This window comes from Rhagoletis zephyria, unplaced genomic scaffold (genome assembly GCF_001687245.7).
Source record: "Rhagoletis zephyria isolate East Lansing unplaced genomic scaffold, Rhagoletis_zephyria_1.1 Rzeph_scaffold_00745, whole genome shotgun sequence".
Taxonomy (NCBI): Eukaryota; Metazoa; Arthropoda; class Insecta; order Diptera; family Tephritidae; genus Rhagoletis; species Rhagoletis zephyria.
The window spans coordinates 4,714-28,644 of NW_016157829.1; the positions used below are offsets into that span (position 1 = coordinate 4,714).

At 38.3% G+C, this 23,931-nt stretch overlaps 1 protein-coding gene across 1 annotated transcript in view; it reads right to left on the bottom strand.

Moving 5' to 3' along the window:
- Nucleotides 1-1,185: 1,185 nt before the first annotated feature.
- The window catches only part of LOC108361366 (uncharacterized), a gene marked incomplete at its 3' end in the record, with an annotated part of 166,799 nt that continues 144,053 nt past the window's right edge, over nt 1,186-23,931 (bottom strand). Inside the window, exon 5 of the mRNA XM_017613972.1 lies at nt 1,186-1,668. Coding sequence (XP_017469461.1) covers nt 1,186-1,668 — 483 coding nt within the window. The remainder of the gene's footprint in view (nt 1,669-23,931) is intronic.

The window sequence follows — 23,931 nt, forward strand, 5'->3', positions numbered from 1 at the left end:
TTTCTATTAGAGCTACCGAAATTGTTCCAAAATTTGGAAAAATTCGCAAACTATAGCTAATAGCTAAAAAGGATTAGAATATTTGGAAACAGTAACATAAATGCAGGCCAGCAATATTAATGCTATTCTTTACACCTTTTGACTATAACCCAGTGCAATTATCAAGAGAACAATTACAATTTTATTGAAAACAGATAAGTTTGAGATTAACCATAAACTATAGGGCTGCGAGAAATGATATTTGACTTTAGCTTTTACGTTAACGGATTCATTATCTAATAATATGCACCAAACCTAATTGATGAACCCAGAATTTTTAACAGGAACACTTAGCGGTCGATGCGCGGGCTCTTACAATCAAAATAAAATACTAGTATTTTGCAGGCTTGTTGTTGACTTCATGATACAATATATTTTCACTATTACCAAGGGATTTGAGAAAAATTAGATTTTCGACCCGCCCTAATATACATGTGTACGCACATAAGTGATTGAGAGTGCACAAATTACTTTGGGCTTACTATTTAGTATGTATATACATATATGTATGTTTGTAATAGTTGTATGACTCAGAACAGAACACAAATTCTAAGAGGAAGCATTTTGAGGAGCAAGGAGCGTTTAGAATGTGTCAGCTTGCAGTGAAGTTTTAGTTGGATTCGAAGCTCGAAAACATTTCGTTAAGAAGGCGAAAGTTCACTTCAAGCTGTTATTGTGAACGCTCCCATACTGCAGCACCTTTTAAGCGCTTTTTACAATCTCGACAAAACAAAGAAAAGGTTGGTTTCGCCTTAAAAAAGAGTGTCATTAATTAACAAAATTACACCAAATGCAGGGTATTTCTGGAATCGTTCTTTATCCAACACTACATATAACCAAGCGAGTGGCCCACGTGTATCACCACTGGGTAGGACCCAGTGAGCTCAATCGGTGGTGCATAAACGGTTTAGACTGCATCTCGGCCAATTGTAATTGATGTCCATACAGAGTCCATGACTGCGTTATCAGACACCTTTTATTGCATTCTGTCAGTATCCGCTCATAAACTTGCAAGACGTTATTCAGATCTGCTTAAACCTCAAAGCCTACTTCGCCGCAAATGCGATTTTGAGTTTCAGGTTCGGCTATCTTATATGTGCATACATACATACATATAGTATCCATTTATATGTATATGCAACTTACCGCAGTCGAGCTTTTCTTGCGCAGTAAACCGTCGAGCCAAAGTTGCACCTCGAATGCCTTCAAATATAACAAGTGATAACGGTTCTGCAAGCGATCCAAGCTATCCTCAACAATCTTGGAAGAACTTTCCGCTAGCTCAGGAGAGCCAGTGGCTGACCTAGCAGATGATTTCCTCGGCGACAGGGATGACTTTTCCGCAGTTTCAATTCCGCTGCTGCTGCTGTCGCTGCTCAATTCGTCGCTGGCTTGTTGTTCGCCTTCACCTGTTGCTTCCTTTGTTGTCGTTGGTGGTTCCTCTTCGTTGGATGTGAGTGATGAATTGCTTAGTTCCGCTATTGTTGTGCCGCAACTGTCGAACGATTGCAGCTGTTGCTCTTCTTCTTGCTGTTGTTGCAGATACACCTGCCCCTGGTGCTTTTCTGATGCAGCTCGGATGCAGGCGCTTACAACTCGCGCATGTGATACAATTTCATGGTACAACACCTGGAACGAAACAAAAGTTAAAAATATTTAGTAAAAAATTCACCACGGACAATAAAACGCAAAGTGGATAATGGTTAGAAAGTGGCATCAAATAAGTACATGCATACAGTGGTCGAAATAATTATAGCCGCACCACATTTTGGCAACGTATTATTTTTTTTTTGTTCTTTAATTTTTATTATTTTTGTTTTAAAAATATATGTAGGTAGTTCATTCTTTAATAAAACCCGTGTAAATCCAAGTCTGAAATTTTTTGCAATATGTATTAAAAAAAATTCAATAAACTCTCGTAAAAATTCGAGGGGCAAATGTGAAAGTTTCAAATGGCTAAAAATTACCGTTGATTTTTTAGAGTTTTTTTATCGAAGATATTATGGGTTTTTACGTATAAAAATAAGTTGAGCTACATATATGGAAGCGACCGGGACAAAAAATTCTAAAAAAAACTACCGTAATTTTTAGAGCTATTTGAAACTTGTACTTTATTCAATGGGATGCAAAACTGCATACTCAGAATCTTTCAAGGAAATCTCAATTAAAAAAGCTAGAAATGTTTATGAAAGTTTTTTGATTTTTTTTTTTAATGTTGCACAAACTTTGAAACTTAGATTTCCATGCATTTTGTTAAAGAATGAAATATATTTTATAACAAAATAACCAAAATTAAATAACAGAAAAAATAATACGTTAAAACTTGTCAAAATAATTACTTCGACCACGGTATGTAAGTATGGGGGTGTGTATGACAAAATTGTTTTTATCAAAAGATAGAAGAAAAAACAAGATGACTTTACAATAAGATATCCAAGTTAATACCCACATCTACGAAGGTGTATGTGCCAACATATTTATATGTTATTACCTATGTGCACACATGCATCGTATGTTCATAGATACATAGATACATATCTACAAGTTTATGTTACTATGTTGTAAGTATGTACATATGTACGTTTTTTATGGTACTTCAACAGCTTTTGTTTGACCATTAATCAGCTAATCTGATCTGATCGCAACAACAGACGACCGACACACAACCCACCTCCCACCGCTATTTGTAATTCTCCTCCTTTCTAGGCTCGCCATACATATGTACAAACAAACACAGGTACAAATGTGCATTCAAAGATTGATTGCTTTGTTTGTGGCAGCCTCTCTTATCTCGGCGTTGTGCAAGCGCAAACTGACCTCTTCAACTCTTGCATAATGATCACAGATTGTAACCCCTGCCAACCGAGGACAAACATAACAATTCATTTATATGGATACATTGTCAATGGTTGTCGGAAATAAAAATCTCAGCAAGACGATACGGCGATCGGAATTGATGACTTATGACGGCTGTGACGGTGACTATGAGACGCGACGCGGCAAGGTGTGGTGTGAAGTGTTGGCTTTTGGATAACAAATCGAAAAAAATCTCACTATATATATATACATATATATCCATCCATAAAGAAACATGTCTGGCATATTTGCCAATGTAATGTGCCCAGTTGAAGACGGGCCCTAACTAAACTCTTTTCGATTGCAACTACCGCGACCATTCGTTCTGTTCTCAGCCGAACGATTTTACTTTTGAAGGAGTTATTATAAGTTAAGTACATAAGTACATATGTTGGAAATTTTTCACTTTATCCTCTAATTTAAAAACAAATACTACGAATGCAAAATTTCCATAGTTATTTGATACGACTAAATTAAATACAAATCCATTTTTTTTGCATAAAACGATGTGGGGAGTTGCAATGCGATGAAATCCAATCAAAAATTTAATTTTTGATATTTGTTTGGCTAGGCTTTTTGTATTTCAGGTGAAACTATATCTTAAAAGATTCTCCTATCCATTCGAGTCCACGATATTTACCCAAATCTTTTCGCTTACTTGGACAAAGTTACATATGCATACATATGTACGTATGTATGTATGTATGTATATACAAATGTACTATTAAAAAATATAAATAAAAATTAAGCCATCAAACAATGAACGAGAACAAGAAATCACAGCCCGAAATAGACGAGATATGCGTCATGTTCATTGGCCAAAGTATGTGGAACGCCACACACAGCATCGCATCGTATCGCATCGTATCGCACGCAGCGCATCTTGTCATGGCATCGTCATCGCGCGCGCGTAGGTTTCGTTGCCAATTTTCAGCGATGAAGCACTCACTCAATGCTGCTTGCCGCATATCTAGACTACGCATACATATATATGTACATACGTACGAATTCGCTTTCTATCCCAGCAACCAAAGAATACATATCGAGCCCTAACCGCCAAAATAACGTAAGCAACATTTTTTTCGAAATTTTATTTTTGATGCAGAAATATTTCTAGAGCATCTAGATGCAGATGAAAATTTTGAAAAAATTTCGCCTACGTTATTTTGGCGGTTAGGGCTCGATATGTATATCGGGTGCGCCAATAATGAGGCAGAGAATAAGCTTCTTTCAAATCAAAGTATGTATTAAAATTAAAATAAGTATACCACGTACATACATACATACATACATACATACATATATTTTACTTAATCACAAAAACTGTGCAGCGCACATTTTATACAATCTCCCATTCACAAAACTCAAGTCGTAGTTCGAACGCCATCAGCCCTATTATATGCAGCGTTGCCGCTTTGGTAATTTTTAACAAAAGTTGGTAATTTTTTTTTTACTTCTTTATCAAATTTGGTAATTTACTTTTCAATTTGGTAACTTTTTCGATTCGTTCCATCTTGTTGGAACCACAAATTAGGATGCTGCTTTGCCGTTGGCCGTTGTAAGAAGCTCCAGAAATCGTTTCTGGCGTTTCATTCTCATTCTCGAAGAAATATGGGCCGATAACTTTTTCGGCCATAACACTGCACCAAACAGTGCATCTGGATGGGTGAAAGGCCCACAATCTACATTTTTGCTTGTTGACATCAACACTTAAATGGAAATGCGCTTCATCCGACATGAAAACATACCTAAAGAATCAATTTGTTTGGCTAATTGTCTAAAACGAATAGCGTATTGTAGTCGTTGTTGTTGGTGGTCTTGCTGTACGTATCCATTATAAGATTATATAAGAGATTAACTATAACATAAGGTGCATTCTTTTGCAATAGAGCTACAAAAGAACACTCGCTTAAATGACGAAATACACGCAATGCAACAACACAAACTCGGCTATTTATCCGAGCTCAGCCAGGTCGGTTAAAAAATACGCGACCTGAAGGGTAGTGTTGTCAAGTGAAAAAAAAATGCTCTATTGTGAATTGTTAATGGGAAAGTGGATAGGGAAATTTTTGTTTCCATATATACGTGACTAATATTTTAAAAGAGTATATATATTACGCAAATACCTCGCGTGATTACTCATTTAAATTGGTTTTTGTATCTAAATCCCGTTAAACTAATCACATGTTTCTTGCCAGCTAAGTAGCTAAAAGGAAATTTTACCTATAAATAAAGAAGTTATACGTGTTTAATAACATTGGTAGGTCTTATTTGGCCCACCCTGTAGAAAGACCAGGTGACCAGGTAAACCTGGAAGTTGTTTCAGCGTTCATTGGCTTCTAGAATGGCGTGATCTCTAACAAACTGATTAAAAGTATCTATTGATATATGTATGTATGTATGTATGTATGTATATGTACGTTTCCTGGGGGGTTATGGGTGGTCGTACCTTTCCTTGTCAATTCGTTAATATCCCAGTGTACCCCGGCAACTAAGTATACATATTTACATATTAGTAGAGATCTATGTACATGTATTCTCGTTCAAAAGCCTGCGGCATTCAGTAAGGGACTTCACTTTGTCTTAAGCTTTCAGGACTGCCTTCAAGCGTTTTTTTTTTTTTGAGGTATTTTCGACCAATTGTTGATATTGTTGTATATTAGGCGATATCTTGGCCATAACTGGACAAAAGTTAATTTTCAAAAGCTCCGAAGTTTGAGGGTTTATTCGCATAAATACGGCCATCTGAGTAGCCTTATAAAAAGTCTAACGGTGCATAGTCGGTCTACCGGAAATCATGCTGTGTAATGGGCCTTATAGGGATGAAGATTAATGTAAATACATATCGTCGCTACCATGTCAAACTATCGAATGTTCGAAAATGGTTTTTCAATTACGATACCTTGCCCATGCATTTAGAGTGGTACGCAAATTGGCGAATCGTTAAATTTCGAGTTTTCTCATTCAATAGTTTGACATGGTAGCGACGATATATACAAATGCAAAATATTTGTTTATGTGCCATAAGACAGTACCAATTTTTTAAAACGACGCGCAATCGACAAATGTATTACCTCGGTCACACTTAAGTTTGAAAACCTCACCAAACGCCAGACATAAAAGTTATAGCTGAATGGAGCGCTGGAAGCATGAAAAGCGCAAATTGATTGAAAAATTTGTTGTGGGATTTTAACTTTATGTTATCTGATACCGACCCATTGTATTCGGATATATGCACACACACACATACACCTGTACAGTTCTGCACATAAAATAAGTTTGGTAATTTTTGTTTTTTTTTTTTGAATTTCGTAACTTTTTCTGGTGAGTTTGGTGGAAAATTAAAAAAAAAAAATGTTGTGGCAACGCTGACTATATATAATTTAGTATGTATTTTAAGCACCAGTAAATAAGGTGTGGCACCTATTTTTCCCATGCCAGTTTAGAGCGAAAGGCGCTTGGCAAAAAATAATACATACTTACATACATTTGTATCTAGATTCTAGAATAATTGAGTAATATTTAATAGCTAGAATAGCTAAGGTTGATTTTTATATATAGGAAGCAGTGGCCAACAAAGAGTGGAACGTAAACAAAAGGTGAAGGTGATTTCTGTTTGGACCATTCGGATTGAATGAGTAATAAATAGAAATAGAATCCGCGGAGCGCAGTGAATGCAAAATGTTCAGCGGTGGAAGGTCGTCGCGTCGCATTGTTGTTGCTACGGAATATTTAATTTCAGTTAGAGCTAGTATTGTATGGCAAAAGTTAATTTGGTTTTTTTTCTAGTAAGCTACAACTGCACAATTTGCTTATTGACGCCAAAATGAAAACTAAACGAAAAACGACTAAGTATGGGATGTAATCCAACCTAATGTTTTGCAAACGCAAAGTTAATGCGAAAAATAAAGAAAATAAAATAAAAACAGCTGAGCCACTATCGATTAATTTTTATTTGTTTCATACTCCACAAAATCTTAAAAACCTTTAATTTTAATCTTAAAGCAGTTTCACAGTACATTTTAATAATTTTTCCGTTCTATTAAGAGTAAATTAAAAAAATGTCACTACGGGCAATCATTTTACTATTTGCGCACTCTGAGACAAATGAAGATTGTGGGCGGTATTATCACTTGCGGAGCGAATGAATTTGGCGAAGCGAATGGATTGGCGAACGCAACTTAAATATGCATTAAGAGTGTTCGCTTTTAGCAGCTTGTGCAAGTTCTTTGCATCGCGCGCACTTTTAATACCTTCCCTGCCTTTTAATTCGCTTCGCCAAACCGTTCGCTTCGCAAGTGATAATACCACCCTATATATAGATACGTATGGTACATAACCTACGCATGTACATATATACATACATACATCATACTAAATATATAACGTCACAACAAAATTACAATATACATAATAGTCTCATTATCACTGTCCATATAAAAACAAAAATATGTACAAAAAAAAAAAAATTTATGTATGATCTGCCGTAATTCATCCGAAAATGACAAATGTTCCCTTATAGCATAGCAAGGTGTCGGATGCGCCAGACTATCATAAACACTTTGTTTAACATGAGTGAAAAATTTTAGGCCTTCCATGCACGTGGGTGTTACTTGAAAACTGAGATTTAACGCCATCACCAATGGAGCACATTGCTACGAGCACAAATTCGACACTGTTTTTTTTTTGAATGCTCAGGCATTGACGAACTGAATTAATAAAAATGCATACCAGGGTTGCCGTTTTGGGCTTTTCCTACCAAAATTGGTAGGTTTTTTTTTCTCGTAGGTAGGATGGTAGGACGCTTCAAATTTTGGTGGGTTTCTTTGCTCATAAAACATTGTCAGCACTGTGAGTAGGCTAGCCAAATTTTGACAATATCAGTTTTACCTCATTCTCTTTCTTGGATCGGTCCAACTGTTTGCCATTATATCAAATACCTTTTAAAAAGCTCGTTTTTTACTGGTGTAGGTAGAATTTTACCAATTACCTTCGGCAATTCTCTGAACTCCGTATACGCTATAAAAAGTTTTATCCACTGCGTATCTAAATGTATATCAAGTGATTGAATTGATGGATATATAAAGGCAGGTTTATAAGTCAGAAATGTTTCTTTGAAATGCAGTTCCGATAATAGTTTCAACAATGACAAGGTTGTTAAAATATTTTAAATGGCACTAGAAGAGCGATTCAAAAAAGAAACCCACTTATTGGTAGTCATATTTCCAGCAAATCGGAGAATCTTGAAGTTTTTAACCGCAACTCGAAGAAATTAATTTCAAGCCCGCAGCGCGCAGATTTTGTCCCAAGCCCGGAGGCTCATAGACCTGGACATTTGGCAAGCCTAACCGTGAGGTTTATTTTTACCTTACTAATATATATATCGTTACCTAAAGGTGAAAAAGTGCCAAGTCAATTTTTTGCTTAGGAGAGACGAAAATTCGATGTAGTTTCGCATTATCTGTAATTCTGCTACGATTTTTCACGTTATTTACCCCGAAGGCTTTATTAAAACTATAAACTATGTGAATTTTTTGCCATTTTTTTCGGTTTATCGCAATTTACTCGAAATTTCGAGGATTTAGAAGTGAAACGGACCGCAGACTCGGATTCAGCGGGTCGAAATACATGTCGGTAGGTGGGTCTGGTTAAAAACACACACCAAATTTTTTATTTTTTTGTGTGCTATATATATGTATATATAGTAGCTATAATTCTGATCTTTTTGTTTACTGGAAATCATATTTTAAGTAGTAAAAACCAGCAGAAATAAATGTATCGGATGCTGTCAAACGCCGTTTTCTTGAGCCTTGGTAGGAAGGAAAGTTTTTCAGTGCCCTGCAAAAAATTGTGCGACTAATCTCTAAAGAGAGTATTCCGGGATTACTCTCAATCGGGTACAATTGGGTATTAATTAGTCCCAACTAGTCTCATTCGGGTACTAATGGAGGTTAATTAGTCTCGACTCATCCCTTATGGGTATAATTGGAGATCAATTAGTCCCCCGACTCATCTCTAATGGGTACTATTAACGATTTAATTATATGTACGCACTTAGTAAATGATATTTCATGTGCGGCGTTGGCACACAGAGAGAGTATTCGCCTAACAAACCTGAGCACCCCGGTTCGAATCTCAGCTGGCGCAAATTTTTATTTTTATTTTTTAAAAGTGAATAGTCNAACCCTGATGCATACATACATAAGTATTACATACACACATACATGTAAATATATATATTCCCTGCAAAAAATGGGACTAATCCGGGATGACTCCGGGAGCAATCGCAAAGGAGCATGCGACTAATACCACTTTTGATCTCTTTATATGGAATGAACTGATCGCTTTTGTTCGAGCATGTCCTATGAAGAGACTAATTGTTCACCTTTATACCCGAACGGGTATAAAAAGCGACTANAAAAATAAAAATAAAAACTTGCGCCAGCTGAGATTCGAACCGGGTTGCTCAGTTTTGTTAGGCGAATACTCTCTCTGTGTGCCAACGCCGCACATGAAATTTCATTGACTAAGTGCGTACATATCATTAAGTCGTTAATGGTACCCGTTAGAGATGAGTTGGGGACCAATTGATCTCCAATGATACCCATAAGGGATGAGTCGAGACTAATTGACCTCCATTAGTACACGTATGAGACTAGATGGGACTAATTAATGCCCAATTGTACCCGATTGAGAGTAATCTCTGAATACTCTCTTTAGAGATTAGTCGCACAATTTTTTGCAGGGTTTGTACTGCGTACACAAAAAAATGCATTTATCTTTCGCCTCAGCAAATTCTATTGTTTGCTTTCGGAGAGACCAGAGGCACCAAATCCTAAATGCAAGATTCATCGATTTGCGATTAGAGTTGCGAGATTTACTTTTAAATCAGAGTTTTAGCGGTTAACTTGAGAAACTTACACATTTGATGCCAAGCCGCGGTATAATGGTAATATACCGTTTGAACGTTTTGAGCCGCTTTTCTAATGTGTAGTGATGCGGCAGAAAATGAACCACATGTAACAGCATACAAACATACATACACACATACATACATACATATGTACTATACACTTCAAAGTGGAGTAGTTAGTACATGCCTTTGCTGTATGTCACTCGAAACCCTCCGACATCGACATCGACATCGTTTTTAACAGTAATAACACATGAGCAACAAAAAACCCATACGAAATATAACAATAGCTGACATAATCTCATCAAAATGTCACGTTCGTGTTCCACCAGCGATGGAACAGCTTGACGACGATAATGTACAGCGGTCGTGAGTTGTCAACTTTCTTTTTATTCTAACACAAGCACGGCTAGGCGACCACTTAGTCGCGATTATGCCCCCGTCTCTTTGGTCTTGCCGTTCAATTCTCAAATACCCACATACATACTCGTGCTTATGTATATATATATATATATATATATATATATATATATATATATATATGTATGTATGTATGCGTCGACTACAGAAGAAACCAGTGTCTCTTTGTATGTAGCCGGCTCGACGAGAAGCGGTTACATGCTGGGCGATTATTTCATAGAAATTACAGCACTCCAGCGTAACTTGCAAAAGACGGACGACGATGGATGCTACAATCACAAAGATTCAAAAGCATACTTTTGTTTAATAGGGTCGCTCTTAATTTTTGTCGAAAGTAGATTTAAAAAGGAAAAACATAAGTATTTAAGATCAAAAAAGCTTTAAGTTTTTGGAACATTTCTCACTGTAGAAAAATACAGCAAAAACAAACATCACTTCACTTTTATAATAATTCGATGATCGATTGCAACTACTAACTCCAAGTCTATGGATCAAATTCCTAGGTGGCTCAAAATGAAAGCAACCAGGCCTCGAATCGTAACATCCGTTCACGGATCGAAAACGATACGAAAGAAAATTACGAGATACGACAGGCAGTATAAGCTGAGTGGGACAAAGAGTACGTTCGCGTGTGTCATAATCCGAAAATTGTGTTTTCACGTGACGAGTAGTACGATATCGTATGTGACGATTCGAGCCCAGGTTTGACGTGACAACGCTTAGTTAGGAATGCGGCATTGGAAAACGCAAATAGTAGCCCTCGTGAAACCAGCTTACATCATAATGCGTTTTATTAACCCTCTGCTTCCCACTGAACATTAACGGAACCTGTTAAGAAATAACGCGGATTAGCAGACGGACCAACGAATGTCAACGTTCGAGGAAATGGCCAGAACGTGAGACTTTTATGTCTTTAGATTAGATTTGTCTACTTCATCGCAGATGGAAGTGTCACTCACTCCTCAACCACATCAACTAAATGCTATTTGCTACTAGGAGCGCGACTCGAAACTAAAAGAATGTGCAACACAGAAGCAGATGCCGCACTTCGAGACAAAATCCGACACTGCACCATTGCAGGTACAGCAGCCCACAACAATGTTTATCTTTTAATTCTCGTTTTTTGTTTTTTCGTTTGTTGTTTTACAACAAAAGTGCAAAAAAGTGAACCGTCTTTAAACATACAATGGAGCTCTGAGTGGTACCGTTAGGCGGCAAGGTCATAAGTATCACTTAAAATACATACATAAATACACTCCTCGCTGACTCACATACAGCATACATACATATGGACTCTAGGGATGTTTCGAATGTCGTATGCGAATGTTAGGAATAACATACATAGCTAAAATCAACTCAAGTCATCGTTTTATAATTTATTAGAGCATTGACAGTTCAATTGCTGCCTTTTCTCCCATGAGACGATTTCTTAGAGGCTCGTATATAAGGCCGGCTGCACTGAACAATTGCTCACTTTCGCCGAATATAGTACAAAAATTAACTAAGATATGTAACTATTAATACAACTACGTAAAATATGAATAGCACTGAAATATTTTACAGGCCCTCACAAAAAGTGGATAAAGTGCAAATGTTAACAAAAAATGCGAACACGTTTGAGGGCGCCCAATTAGATCTACATATGTAGTATGTACATACTGTACAATACTAAAAGTTAAAGCGTTACGCTGCGATTGTGTACACATTCGCATTCGCAAAATATTCGCTGTATCATTTGATGCGAATGTGTAAAATGATGCGAATCGTTCGCATAACGAATGCGAATGCAAATATTCGCCACATTCCCGATACATACATATTTATCTATTTATATTGCATGTACCTACGCATACAACAAAAACAACAACAAACAGCTCAAACACTTGTCGCTGCAGGTGAATAAATGTCAGCGCTCCTTGGCAGCATTTACGATCGCTATGCCTCGACGAAGATGTAACCACATAAAACATGTTGGTTTTGTTGTTGCTGGTGGCATTGATTACTTCTCGGCGAGCAGTTAGTTTCTCAATGTTCAGTGCTTGGTACTACTGTTGGCTGTCTGACTGGCTGACTGGCTGGCTGGCTGGATTAGCAACTTGACACCGCCGAAAGTCTCAAACACTCGCACGCACCAAAAGCAACTCCCGGCCAAAGAGCGAATTAATGTAATTGTGGTGGCAGTAGCTTTAGCGATAATGAAACTTTTGGAATTCGAAAGGGTATTTGCGCCGCGAGGCAACAAAAGACCATCATAATACAGTTGTGCTAAGAAAAGCTGCACATATCTTCCTAAAGTTCTGCCATAACCGAACGCTGTGAAGAAACGTTACAGGTTTTGCAACAAAAGCATATTTACTAAGCCAAGCAACTTTAGGCTAATAAGCTTTTCATGTATTATTTTTATTTTTGTTAAGTAAATAAATTTGAGATAACTTTCTACCTCAGGCTCTCATTCAACGCAGCGCAAATGGCGTCATCATCCTTTGGTCCCAATAGTTGAAAGATCACTTGCAATTAAAGATTACGCCCTAGTTATGAAAATACAATGCCCAGCCCTTTACATAATGCCGTAGACGTTAGAACGAGAATTTGAAATAAGAGGTGTGACCACCCAAATGCTTTCGGAAAAAGACACGGCAGATACACTAATGCCCGTCTTTTAAGAGGTCACACCACCCCAGTACTTTTTTCTTACTTCAATTTGTTTGATTTGTCCAGGCTTAACACGACTTTTTTTCCTCAGACTCGGTAGGTCTGTTGTACTCGTACTTGTTAATTTTTATCCAAGGCATATTCAACAAGGTATACTCGTAAGTAAGTGAATGTATTTCCTTTTTGGTTGTTGTTGTTTCCGACAGGGTGGGTGTATGATGTATTATGGAACGAATTTCCGTCATCCCTTGTCAAATTTGGTTTGGAGACAAACCGGTTTCGGCGTTGTGCCATCTTCAGTGTCATTTTTCGTTCTGAATGTATTTCATATACATATGTAATTTTGAAACAAATTTTTTATTTAAATTTGTTTGTATTGTTTGACCAATGCGAATTCACATAGGACTACTAGAACAGCTGATTTGATACTTTTGTCTCTACACTAGTACGGTAGAATGTCAGCCAAGACCAAATGGCGTGTATTTTGTTTGTGCTTTTTAGAATCTAGGATGTCACCAAACGAAATGACGAAAATTATCTAATTTTTTTTTCGTTTTGGCATCCTAAAGTACCAAAACGTAACAACAACTTGTATTAATTCGCCTTGTTGTTTGACACTATATTTAGTCATCTACAAAGACAGTTAAATGTAGTTGTCACTTCTACCTCGTTGAACATATCTTGTTTTTTTATCGCATCTACAAACTTGCAAAGAAACAAAACAAAGATTTCAGTATTTCTTCACGCCAAGATTACATCAGAAAGCGTGTACAACGCATAGCACTTATATGCTGATATTTTTTTAGACGCGACTGTATTTATATTGTTTTATCGTTTAATTGCCCGTAAATTGCAAACAGATATCTGTGTGTGGAATCATAAAAATACGTTTACGGTGTATATGACTCAATCTCATTGTACATTCTAGCGATTATTATTGCCGCTTCACGGAACTGGGGGAATATGCAAAACATTATGGATAAGCTAGCTGCCATGCAAAAATGAAACAGCTTGCAACCAAGAAATAACCATAAGCGAAATTATTTCAAAATTTTCTTTCTGATTCAGGAAATGCTCCTAGAGCAGCAAGATGCTTTCTCCATCAAAATGAAAATTTTGAAAAAAAAATTCGCTTAGTGTGTGTAACCGGGTTGTGTACAAATAACTACCTAACTGGCCATTGAGAATATTCGCTCGCGATCAGCTGAATTTTATGGGCGAAAAAACCATTTAAAATTTATTATTGGGCTTGAATAATTCGCTTACTTATGCAAATGTATGTATGTATGAGTTAAAATAGAAACTTCTAATTTGGATCAACAATCGCTAGTCGCTTTGAGCCGCGACAGTAGTTGTTTATCTCCTGTGCAGACAGGTTCTCTCGTAAGGCGCTCTTCCGTCTCTTGCTTTTCCTTTTTTTGTTTTGTTTTGGGGCGGCAAAAAATCAATGCAAAACTCAAAAACACTTTCACAAGCAATTTTGTGCGATTATGCATATGTATGAACATACAAATGTACATATGCACGTATGAGCATGTTTGTAAGTATGCATTTACTAAATAAGTGCCTTTAATGTTCACGAAATTGAGCTTTTACATCACCCACTGTTTCAAATTTTCCACTGCGGGTGCCCAGAAGCCAAATCCGTTAAATTCACGTAAACTGATTGACTAGCAGTTGACCCCAGAGCCGATAATTCACTCATTTTGGCACACACTAAGCTCGCCTCAAATCATTTTGGGAGATTTGCCAGCCAGTCAGCCAGTCAGTCAGCCAGCAGCGAGCAGAGGAGGAAGCAGCGATCTTTGCACTTAGTCCGGCATATTTGTGTATCCAACCAACTTAAATGCACACTGCTCATTGGGAATGCCTGACTAAACGCTTTTAGGGCGTTGCAAAACTCAGCCATTAGATATGCAGCATACAAATCGTGTAATTTTACCCAAGAAATCCTGTAATTTTAGCCAAGAAAGTAAAAAGCCAGCGACAAGCTCAGTGCAACATAGAAATTAGGAAGGTCTTATGACAAAAACAAATTGGTTCCGGGAGATAAAAATTTTCCGTCGAAAGCCCTCGAAGACGCCATAGCCATTTCTAAAAGGTTTTTAGTGTCTATACGTTCCTTTTGCTTGCAGTTGCATTGCCAATTGAAATTTTGCTAGTGGATGGGATGGACTAACTCTCCACCAGATCCGATCGATGGGAGTTCAATGCTTTGCAGACCTTTGCTCATGCTTTTGCCCCTGCCAGCCCGCCAGCCCGCCGTCCGGCCGCGTCCGTGGTATATGTATGTACGTCGTATCAGGCGCGCTACCTGGAAGCATTAGCCAGTCGGCGCTAGTCATAATATTTGCTGACGATAATCAAGACTCAAAGCTCAAAGCTAAAACGGAAAAGTTATTGACGCCGGGGTTAGAGGGCAGCCAACAGCAAGCTACATGGTTATACCAGCTGATTTGACGCGAGTTGATGAGCAAACTCGCAACGCTTTTGCAAATCCGTAATTTCGGCGCGCATTGCAACACGTCAAAGTCGCGCGGGTGCATCTTGATGGCAATTTGTCATGACAATTGAAAGTTGTATTCTCCTGTCGCTTGCGCTTGTCGGCTGCTGTTGCTTTAGCTGTTGCTGTTGCTTTAGCTGTTGGCAAATATTTGCACACAAACTTTCGAGTGGGAACACACTCGTACTCGTAGGTGTTGCAACATTACACCTCGCAAGCAAAATGAATATTGCAATCGCATTTGCCCAGCCCCCGCAGCGACTTTGGCGGCACAAACACGTGCTTCGATCACTCCTTCGGGCAAATTGAGGGAAACTTAAGAGTTGGTAGCAACATACGTTACATATTGCCAAGCCTGCTAAATACCTATGTATGTATGTATGTATGTAACAGCGAGTGGTGCCAGCCAGCAGCAAGTGCGCCGCTGTGCACGAACGCTGGTGCCATTGCCGCAGCTGTGGTTGTTGTTGTTGTTGTGGCTGCAAGTGCACACACACTTCTGGGCGTCACGCCATGCATCGGCCCAAGGCTGCTGCCGTTTCTGTGGCTGCTGCAGCTGCTCCCAGCAACACACCCACACATATGCTATTAAAATCGGCACAAATTGTCCGCCACAGAGAGCAACGAAACAGATGATTTGCCATATGCCGGTGGAGCAAAGTGCTTGTCAATCCAACAATCGTTGCGAATGAGCCGATTTTTGCAATATTTATGTCGCAATTATTTGCACAATGCAATTGCGAGGGGCAATAAGTTTCGAATTAAATTCAGAAATCCATTCGAAATAATTAGGCAAAGCTGTGACTTGCGGACCTGATGTATTGACTATGCTAATTTGAAACATTTCATTGGTTAAAAGTCTTTTTATTTGATGATACCAAATCATCCTACAGAATTTTGATCGTACTCCAAAAATTCGATAGGTGACAAGTGAAAATTAAGTATTTAAATACTTGTAGAATACGACACGAATCACATTTATTCTCTTGAGGGCCGGTTGTTCAATTAGCACTAATCGGAGTTAGAAGCTCTGGTTAAATACAACGACTGCTTTATCGATCACATGTTATATGCATCATGTCGAAAACGTCGATAATAATGTTTAACCGGCATGTGAGGTGCAATCCCGGCTCATCCATCCCAAAACAGGCTTACAACTTTACTAGAATCGTTACTACGCTACCCCGCTTTAGCGATGATCTATGCGCCTCGATTTTCTTCCACAATAAAGTTGCCTACTGCGAAAAAATTCAAGAAGTCCCGTTTTAAAACTAACAGACGCATACTTTTAATGAAATCATGGGACGATGAATTTAGAAACTTTGTAATGATGTTATAAATAAATTATTTGAAAAAGAGTGAACTAAATTAACGGATTATTTAGCGATGTGTAAAAATATCTACCAAGGAATTTGGTTTTCTACTACGATCTTTCTTCTTCTTCATTCTTGCATCTTTGCCTGCATAGGTCAGAGGGACTATCCATTACTTTATGCATTCCCAAACATTACCTTTTCCCACTGGGGCGCTGCTCTAACCGTTTGCGTGGTTGTGTGGGCCTGTGAAATGACACAAACACCAACACAAATACCGCAACTGCAGCTAACAACAATCGCTCAAATATGGCAGTGATTCGTGTCTTACTCATTGCGCAAACTCTTATGCCTGAATTGGCGCCGCAAATCATGGCTTAGCATGCAACACTGCCTGCCGCACAACACCAATTCCAATCGCCAATTGGCGCAATTGCAACTAGCGACTGTGCACTTTACTTTTAAGCCCAATTGAAGGGGCGCCGCCGCGTATGTTGGATGTGTGAGTGAGTGAGTGTGTGTGTGTGAGCGTGGTCTGTCATATTTTCACGAACGTGTATTGAGGAACAGAAGGCAATGAAAACTAAAATTTAACCGTTATGCACAAGAGGCCCATTGAACACGCAATTGAACACCTACCACACACACACACACATACACCCGACCCGTTTTCGGGGAAACTGCTGCAAATTGGCCAGGCATGCTAGGGAAGATTGCCAGCAAGTGATACCCGGCCGGTCATCGCGCTTTGGCATGCAACAATGACTACATAACACTTGCCTCACGCCAGGCCAGGCTTGCCACAAACGGTCACTGTTCACTACCGAAAAGCGCTTTAATTTAATATTTTCAACACCTCTACGCTAAGTGCAGGAAAAAGTTAGACTCGCTAACTGTTTCAAGGAGTCGGAGGCGACGACATTCGCACACTTGACTCGCAGGCAGTTATGACTCTATTATTAATTTTGGTTGCACGCTAGCTAGCGTCATTAGGAGGCCGCTTTGGCGCAGACGCACTCAGTGCTGATGCCGTATCCAATATGTGTGTATGTATGTATGTATGTGCATGCATTACGTACACTATTGGCATAGCCTTTTCGCATAAGCTTACTTGTTAATTGCACAATATACATAAATAACGAGGTATGGCGTCTGGAAAATGTCTCACCTTTTTTTAAGGATGCGCACAAAAACGATTTTTAGTCTAAAAGTGGCACTTGAAATTTTTCTGATTTGATTCTCATTCGCCTTAATACAGTACGCATATTCTGCATAAATACATACATATGTACATAATTCTAACTTCAGATGAAAGAAACCGCAATACGAACGAACGAAAAGCTGGGCCCCCGAAGCGCTCCATTAAAAGCTGAAATCCGTTTACTTTTTTAAATAATCCTCTAGTTTGCCCTCAGATACACACATGTTCCGAAATTCATTCCGAGATTTATTGGCATCTGTAGAGCAGCCCTGCAACCATTTTATCTGCATTTACTTATGTACATTAGAGTGGTCCAATTTTTATATGCGGAAAAAAATTTTCATCCTAGCAAACGGGACACCCGCCTAGTTTTTTCCTTTTGGTATTTGTAATATCTATACCCACTTTTAATTTTCTACTCTAAGCAATACAGGTTGCTCAATGACTTTGAAATGCTCTACTGGATCGCTGTGAAACTTGCAAAAATATTGCTGATTTGTATAAAAAACTGTTGCCATGACAACTGAATCTTGTGATATTTTTTTAGCTAATTTAAATTTGAAATATTCTTAGGTTGCTTAACCAATTGTTTGATTAATATATGTACACACTATTTCTAGAGTAAAATTTGAGCTTAATGAGCACCCTCGAACTGTATACTTAGAAACGTAAAGTTTGGTATCAGCACCTCTTTCGACAAGAGGAAAAATTTTGGAAGGTGCCCCAAACCCTATCTCGGAAAAAAAAAATGTTGGACCACTCTAATGTACATATGTATGTCCTTCCGTAAATTAAAAAAGTTGTTTTGCTTCTCCCGCAACACTTCACATTTGTCAGCGATCTTTAATTTTGTGTTAAATCACAGGAAATGTTACCGACTCTCAAGTGAACCCAGTTAGAGGCAACACTTGCCCCAAACGCCACTTGCTGGTACATATGTATGTATATATGTAAATAGCAGCCACGTTGCTTGAAGCGAAAATCCAGCAGCTGGTAATTTGCCAACAGATACGACTGACTTGAGTAAACAACTACGCAATGAAACAACAAAAACACGCCAAGCGCTGCAAAATTATGCAAAATATTGGAAAATATGAAAAATTGCCACAATGTAACTGGGGGAAATTCAATTCTTGAACTTGGGTGGCTTGCTGCCCGTGACCACCATTCCACCATTTCGCGGCGACTGCGAGCCGCCGGCACCGACCGCACGCACCTCGAGTAGATACGTGCGCGCAAAAGATGCACACACAGTGTGGAGGCCCCTGCCGCCACCCGCCGCGAGACTAAGCTGTATAAATCCCACAATTACAAAAACTCTAAATATATTTGTTGCACTTCTCCATATGTATTTGTTGTAATTTCAGTATTGCATTTCAATGTTTTCTTTATGAAATAAAATATTCAGCAGCACAGAGCAACGCACGAAAGGCGAAAAATGAGGAAAGAAAAGAGAAATGGCGGCGGCACACCGACGGACGATATTGACACGAGTCATATGGCTTTGTTGCATGTGGCATGCATTAATATACCAAAATATGAATGGATGACTCGCAGAATGCCGAGATGAATGGATCCATAGAGACCTTTGGCTTCATTTGTTTGTTTTGTTAGTTTCTGCGCCATGCAAATTCACTGAAGAAAATCAAATTGACGGGCAGAGAGGCAGAGAGGCAGCCAGGCACCAAAGCACCGAGCCACCACCAGGCAACATCCAAGCTTGTTGCCAGTTGCAACAAATTATGCAAGACAAAATGCAAATTGCTTATGATCACATCGAGTAGGAAGGTTGGTATTTTTATCAGCATCGAGGACGGCCCGTAAGCGCGGGTGACTTGCTATGGAGCTATGTGTGTAATGCTGATGCAGACGCTGGTGCTTTGGCCTAGCGAGTGGGGCTCCATTTTAATACCCGAGCGCACTTCTGCACGAGGGTATTATAACTTTGTTCGCATAACGGTTGTTTGTAACAGCCACAACGACTCGAGATGGATATAGACAAATGTATACATAAATGCTAAGAATGAAAAGAGAAATCGAGTAAGCCATGGTCTGTCCGTCCGTCCGTCCGTCTGTGCGTCTCTCTGTCCGTGTACACGATAACTCGGGGAAAAAACTGAGATATGTCCACGAAATTTGGTAAGTAAATTTCCCTTTACCCAAGGTAGGTTGGGATTGACGACATCGGACAATAACCACGCCCACCTGCCATATAACGGTATTTTCGAAATATGCAAAAACTACGATATTTCCGTAAATACTGGATCCAAATCGTTGAAAGTTGGTACCCGAAGAAGAATTTGGGCATAAAATAAGACAGTTATGAAATTTTTGAAAATGGTCGTGGCACCGCCCACTTACAATGAAATGTCGTATCTCTGTAGTCCCTTCAACAATCCCCAACAAACTCGGTACGAGCATTGCTTGGTGCCTCACTAAGAAAGCCTTTGAAATTTTTTTTAAATCAGACAAGAACCACGCCCACCTCCCATATAACGGTAATTTACAGAAATACGAAAACTACGCAAAATTAGTAACTATTTAAGCAGAAAATGCTACTTAGGGAAATTTTTGGGAACATAGGCGTGGCACCGCCCACTTACGCCTACATACAGAAGTGTATATTGTTAGCCCCCTTATCGATTTCCAACCAACTTGCTCCAATTATTTCCATATCTCATAGCACATTATCGAAACTGTTTAACATCGGGAAAAATACTCTTTGCTTATCGTGCAGTTTGCTGAAAGGTGAAAAAACGATATTTAATACGTGCGCCGGGTATATAAACTTCGGTTTCACCGGAACTTATACTTCTTTACTTGTTTTTTTTTCGGTTTCCATGGTAGATATTATTTTTTTATGTTGTTAATTCATACATATAATTACATACATATGTATGTATATCATATGTACTTACGAAAATAAAAAGTATGCAACTACATCAGATTGTCAATGGTTTTTATGTAAAACTAGTAACTAAGAGCAGATGCGTAACGTGATTTACACGACAAAAAAAGGCACTGACTAGTACTTTTTCCAACTGAATGTTATAATTTAAATCTCAGTTTGAATTTTTAAATCTCGACATTGATAAACTAAAAATCAAAAAAAATATATATATATTAAAAATCAATGCGATTTTTCAGCCGCTCAAAACCTGCAAAATTTATGGAATTTTTCTAAATTCTGTATAAAGTTTGAAAGTGCGATTTATGTATATGGTTTTTGTTAAAGCATGAACCATATTTTCATAAAAAAATATCAAAAAAAATTTAGCTTGAAAAATATTGCAGAAATTAAAAACGAAACACCATTCATCCATTTTGGACCGCCACTGTACATAGCAGAAGAAGAATCAACACAAGGTTCCATACAAATAATGACTCTCCCGCTAAGGCAAGTCCCACAATCGAATACCACAATACAACAAATTGCAATCAAGATTAGTCAATTAGCACGAAAATTCAATTTTGTACAAATTATTTGTGTGCCGCTGGCGACAGCTGCCGCAGCGCAGTAAAATTAACGGAGAGCTTACGGCCATCGTAAAAATGGCTTTACAGCACTGAACGCTTATACATTTGTATTTTCGCATAGACACAATCCCATATACATAACATATACATACAAACATGCTGATAATTAATAAATTTTCAATACAAAGCGGGCGAATGGAAAACTGATGCCACAAGGTCATCAGCGCCACCAGCGTGGCTAATTGCATGGCAAGCCGCCGATGAAGTAACACGACAACGGTAACGTCAGAGCCACAAGGAATTGTTGCAACAACAGCAACAACAAGTATGTATGTAAAAGTTTTGAAAAAAAAAACAATTTTCTGAGCTATTTTATTGCACATAATCGTTATTTCAGAAATCGAACTGTCTTAGAGTAAATAGTGGACTCACCACTCACAAAAGTAATAACAACGCTATCGCTGCTGGACAATGCGAGTACAGTTGTGTAAAACCATTTATTGGTTTAGATAATTTTTAATATTTTAGCAATTATTATTATTTGTTTTTTTTTTTTTGTTTCGGCGGCGAGATATGCGTATTTTCAACTCAAATAGTAAACTTAGCTGCTGTTTGCCACTCAATTGGTGATTATTTTCGAATGATGCAGTAAATTCTTTGTCCGAGCCAAAATGAAGAGAAAAAAAACGGTTCCTTCGAACTGATCAATCGAACTATGCAAGCTTTTTGGCTCCTTTTGGGTTAAAGTAATCTATCCGTTAAAGTAAATATAAACTAAGTAGACTTGTGTCGTGAGCACGCATAAAATGTCTGACCGGGCTCGAAACGAAATATGTATTTTTAATCCGTGAGAAGCCATAATTGAATTTCTGTAAAAAAAAACTAAAACTATTCAGAAAGAAAACAAACAAAAAAAAATACTTACTACTACAGATAAACCCTCTCAGCTTTGATAAAATACAATTATAAATGAAAGCTTTTGTACTGTGAATCCGTCAATCATGCTTGGATTTCCGTAAGGCTTCAACAAAAGTTTCGCTGCTTTCAAAACACCTTATTAATAAAAATGCAATTTCTCATTTTCTTTTTTTCAACTGTTCTCCAGTTAATCCAAGCGACCAGTCGAATTTCCATTCACAAAGTGAGATATTACTTAAATAATGCCTTGCCACAAATACTCTAATAAAAAGGTGCCGCACAGAGCAACCGCTCCCTAAACAGCCACAACAAAGTCCAACATTAAATTCATAAATCAATTTTTTTTCTCTTCCCATTTCTATTCTCATTCTTATGTGTACCATACCACCTAAGAGAAATTGTTTTTACTTTTATTTGTGGCTAATATTTTTTTCGGTTAACCGCACCTACGCTGGAACTTTGCTGTTTGTTAAGCTGCGCTGGTTGAAGAAACGCTTTCTCCGTTAGTGCGCTTTGATGCGATGCATTGGCGGCTAGGCTAATGAGGACCGCACCTCAAAGAGTTTAAATGTGTAATTCAAGACCATCTCGATTAGCTAGCTGTGTTGCAATGCAATGCAGCGCTGCGCACGAGCCACGAAATGAGCTTCAGCAGCCTCCACTGACTGGGCGGCTGATGGCATCGCAACTTGTAAGATGTGTGTGTGTGCGTGCGTTTTGCTTAATATAAAGATTTTCATGTCGATGAATTGATTACCACTGAAAATACTCGCTGCGATAAATGCAAAAAAGGAACAACGACCACACAAAAAAAAATAAAATAGCCAGATTTGTCGACGACTAATATAAATTGGAAAAAGCTGGAAATTAGCAAAGTCGAAGCGGTGAAAATGGTGGTATACCAGGAAATCGCTTCACTTCGCACAAAGGCACAACGGCACAAACACAAGCAAAGCGTAGACGTCAAAGAATTAATATTTTTTATTGTTATTATTAAATAGAAAGTCTGCTCGTTCATTGTGAAGCGGCGCAAGCACGCCTACCACAATTACCGCATCCTCCACAGCAGCCATTCCAACGACGACTATTGGGGGGGTTCAACCATCCACCATCCAAGCCTTCGGTTTCAACAATGGAACGCTAGACAACGACGCAGCTGAAAAAGATGTTAGGATACATCCCCATAATCAAATCGACAAGTTTCTTCAGCTTTCTCCCACACCTCTTAGCCAGCCAGCCAGCCAGCCAGCGTTGCATGTGCAGCCTGGCAATTTGAAAGAGTTGCAGCCCACCTCCTCAAAAAATACTGCAGGTCAGAGTTAACAATAAATAGCTAGGCTACATACATACATATGTACATAAAACGGGTCAGCGTGGCCGCCCACGTTGTTCATTTCGTCTCTGAATTTGATTTCAATCAATTAAATTTTGGTACTTAAAATACGAAATTAATAGAAGTAAATGTACATACATACTCGTACATATATACATACGTATGTATTTACAGATGAACATTTGTTTATGTGCTTTATGGGTTATACAAACATGTTTATATACATACGTATACAAACGTATCTAAAAAAATAAGAAACCCAACGTAATTAAATACATGCATACGGGTGTTTCCATCGGAAGGTCT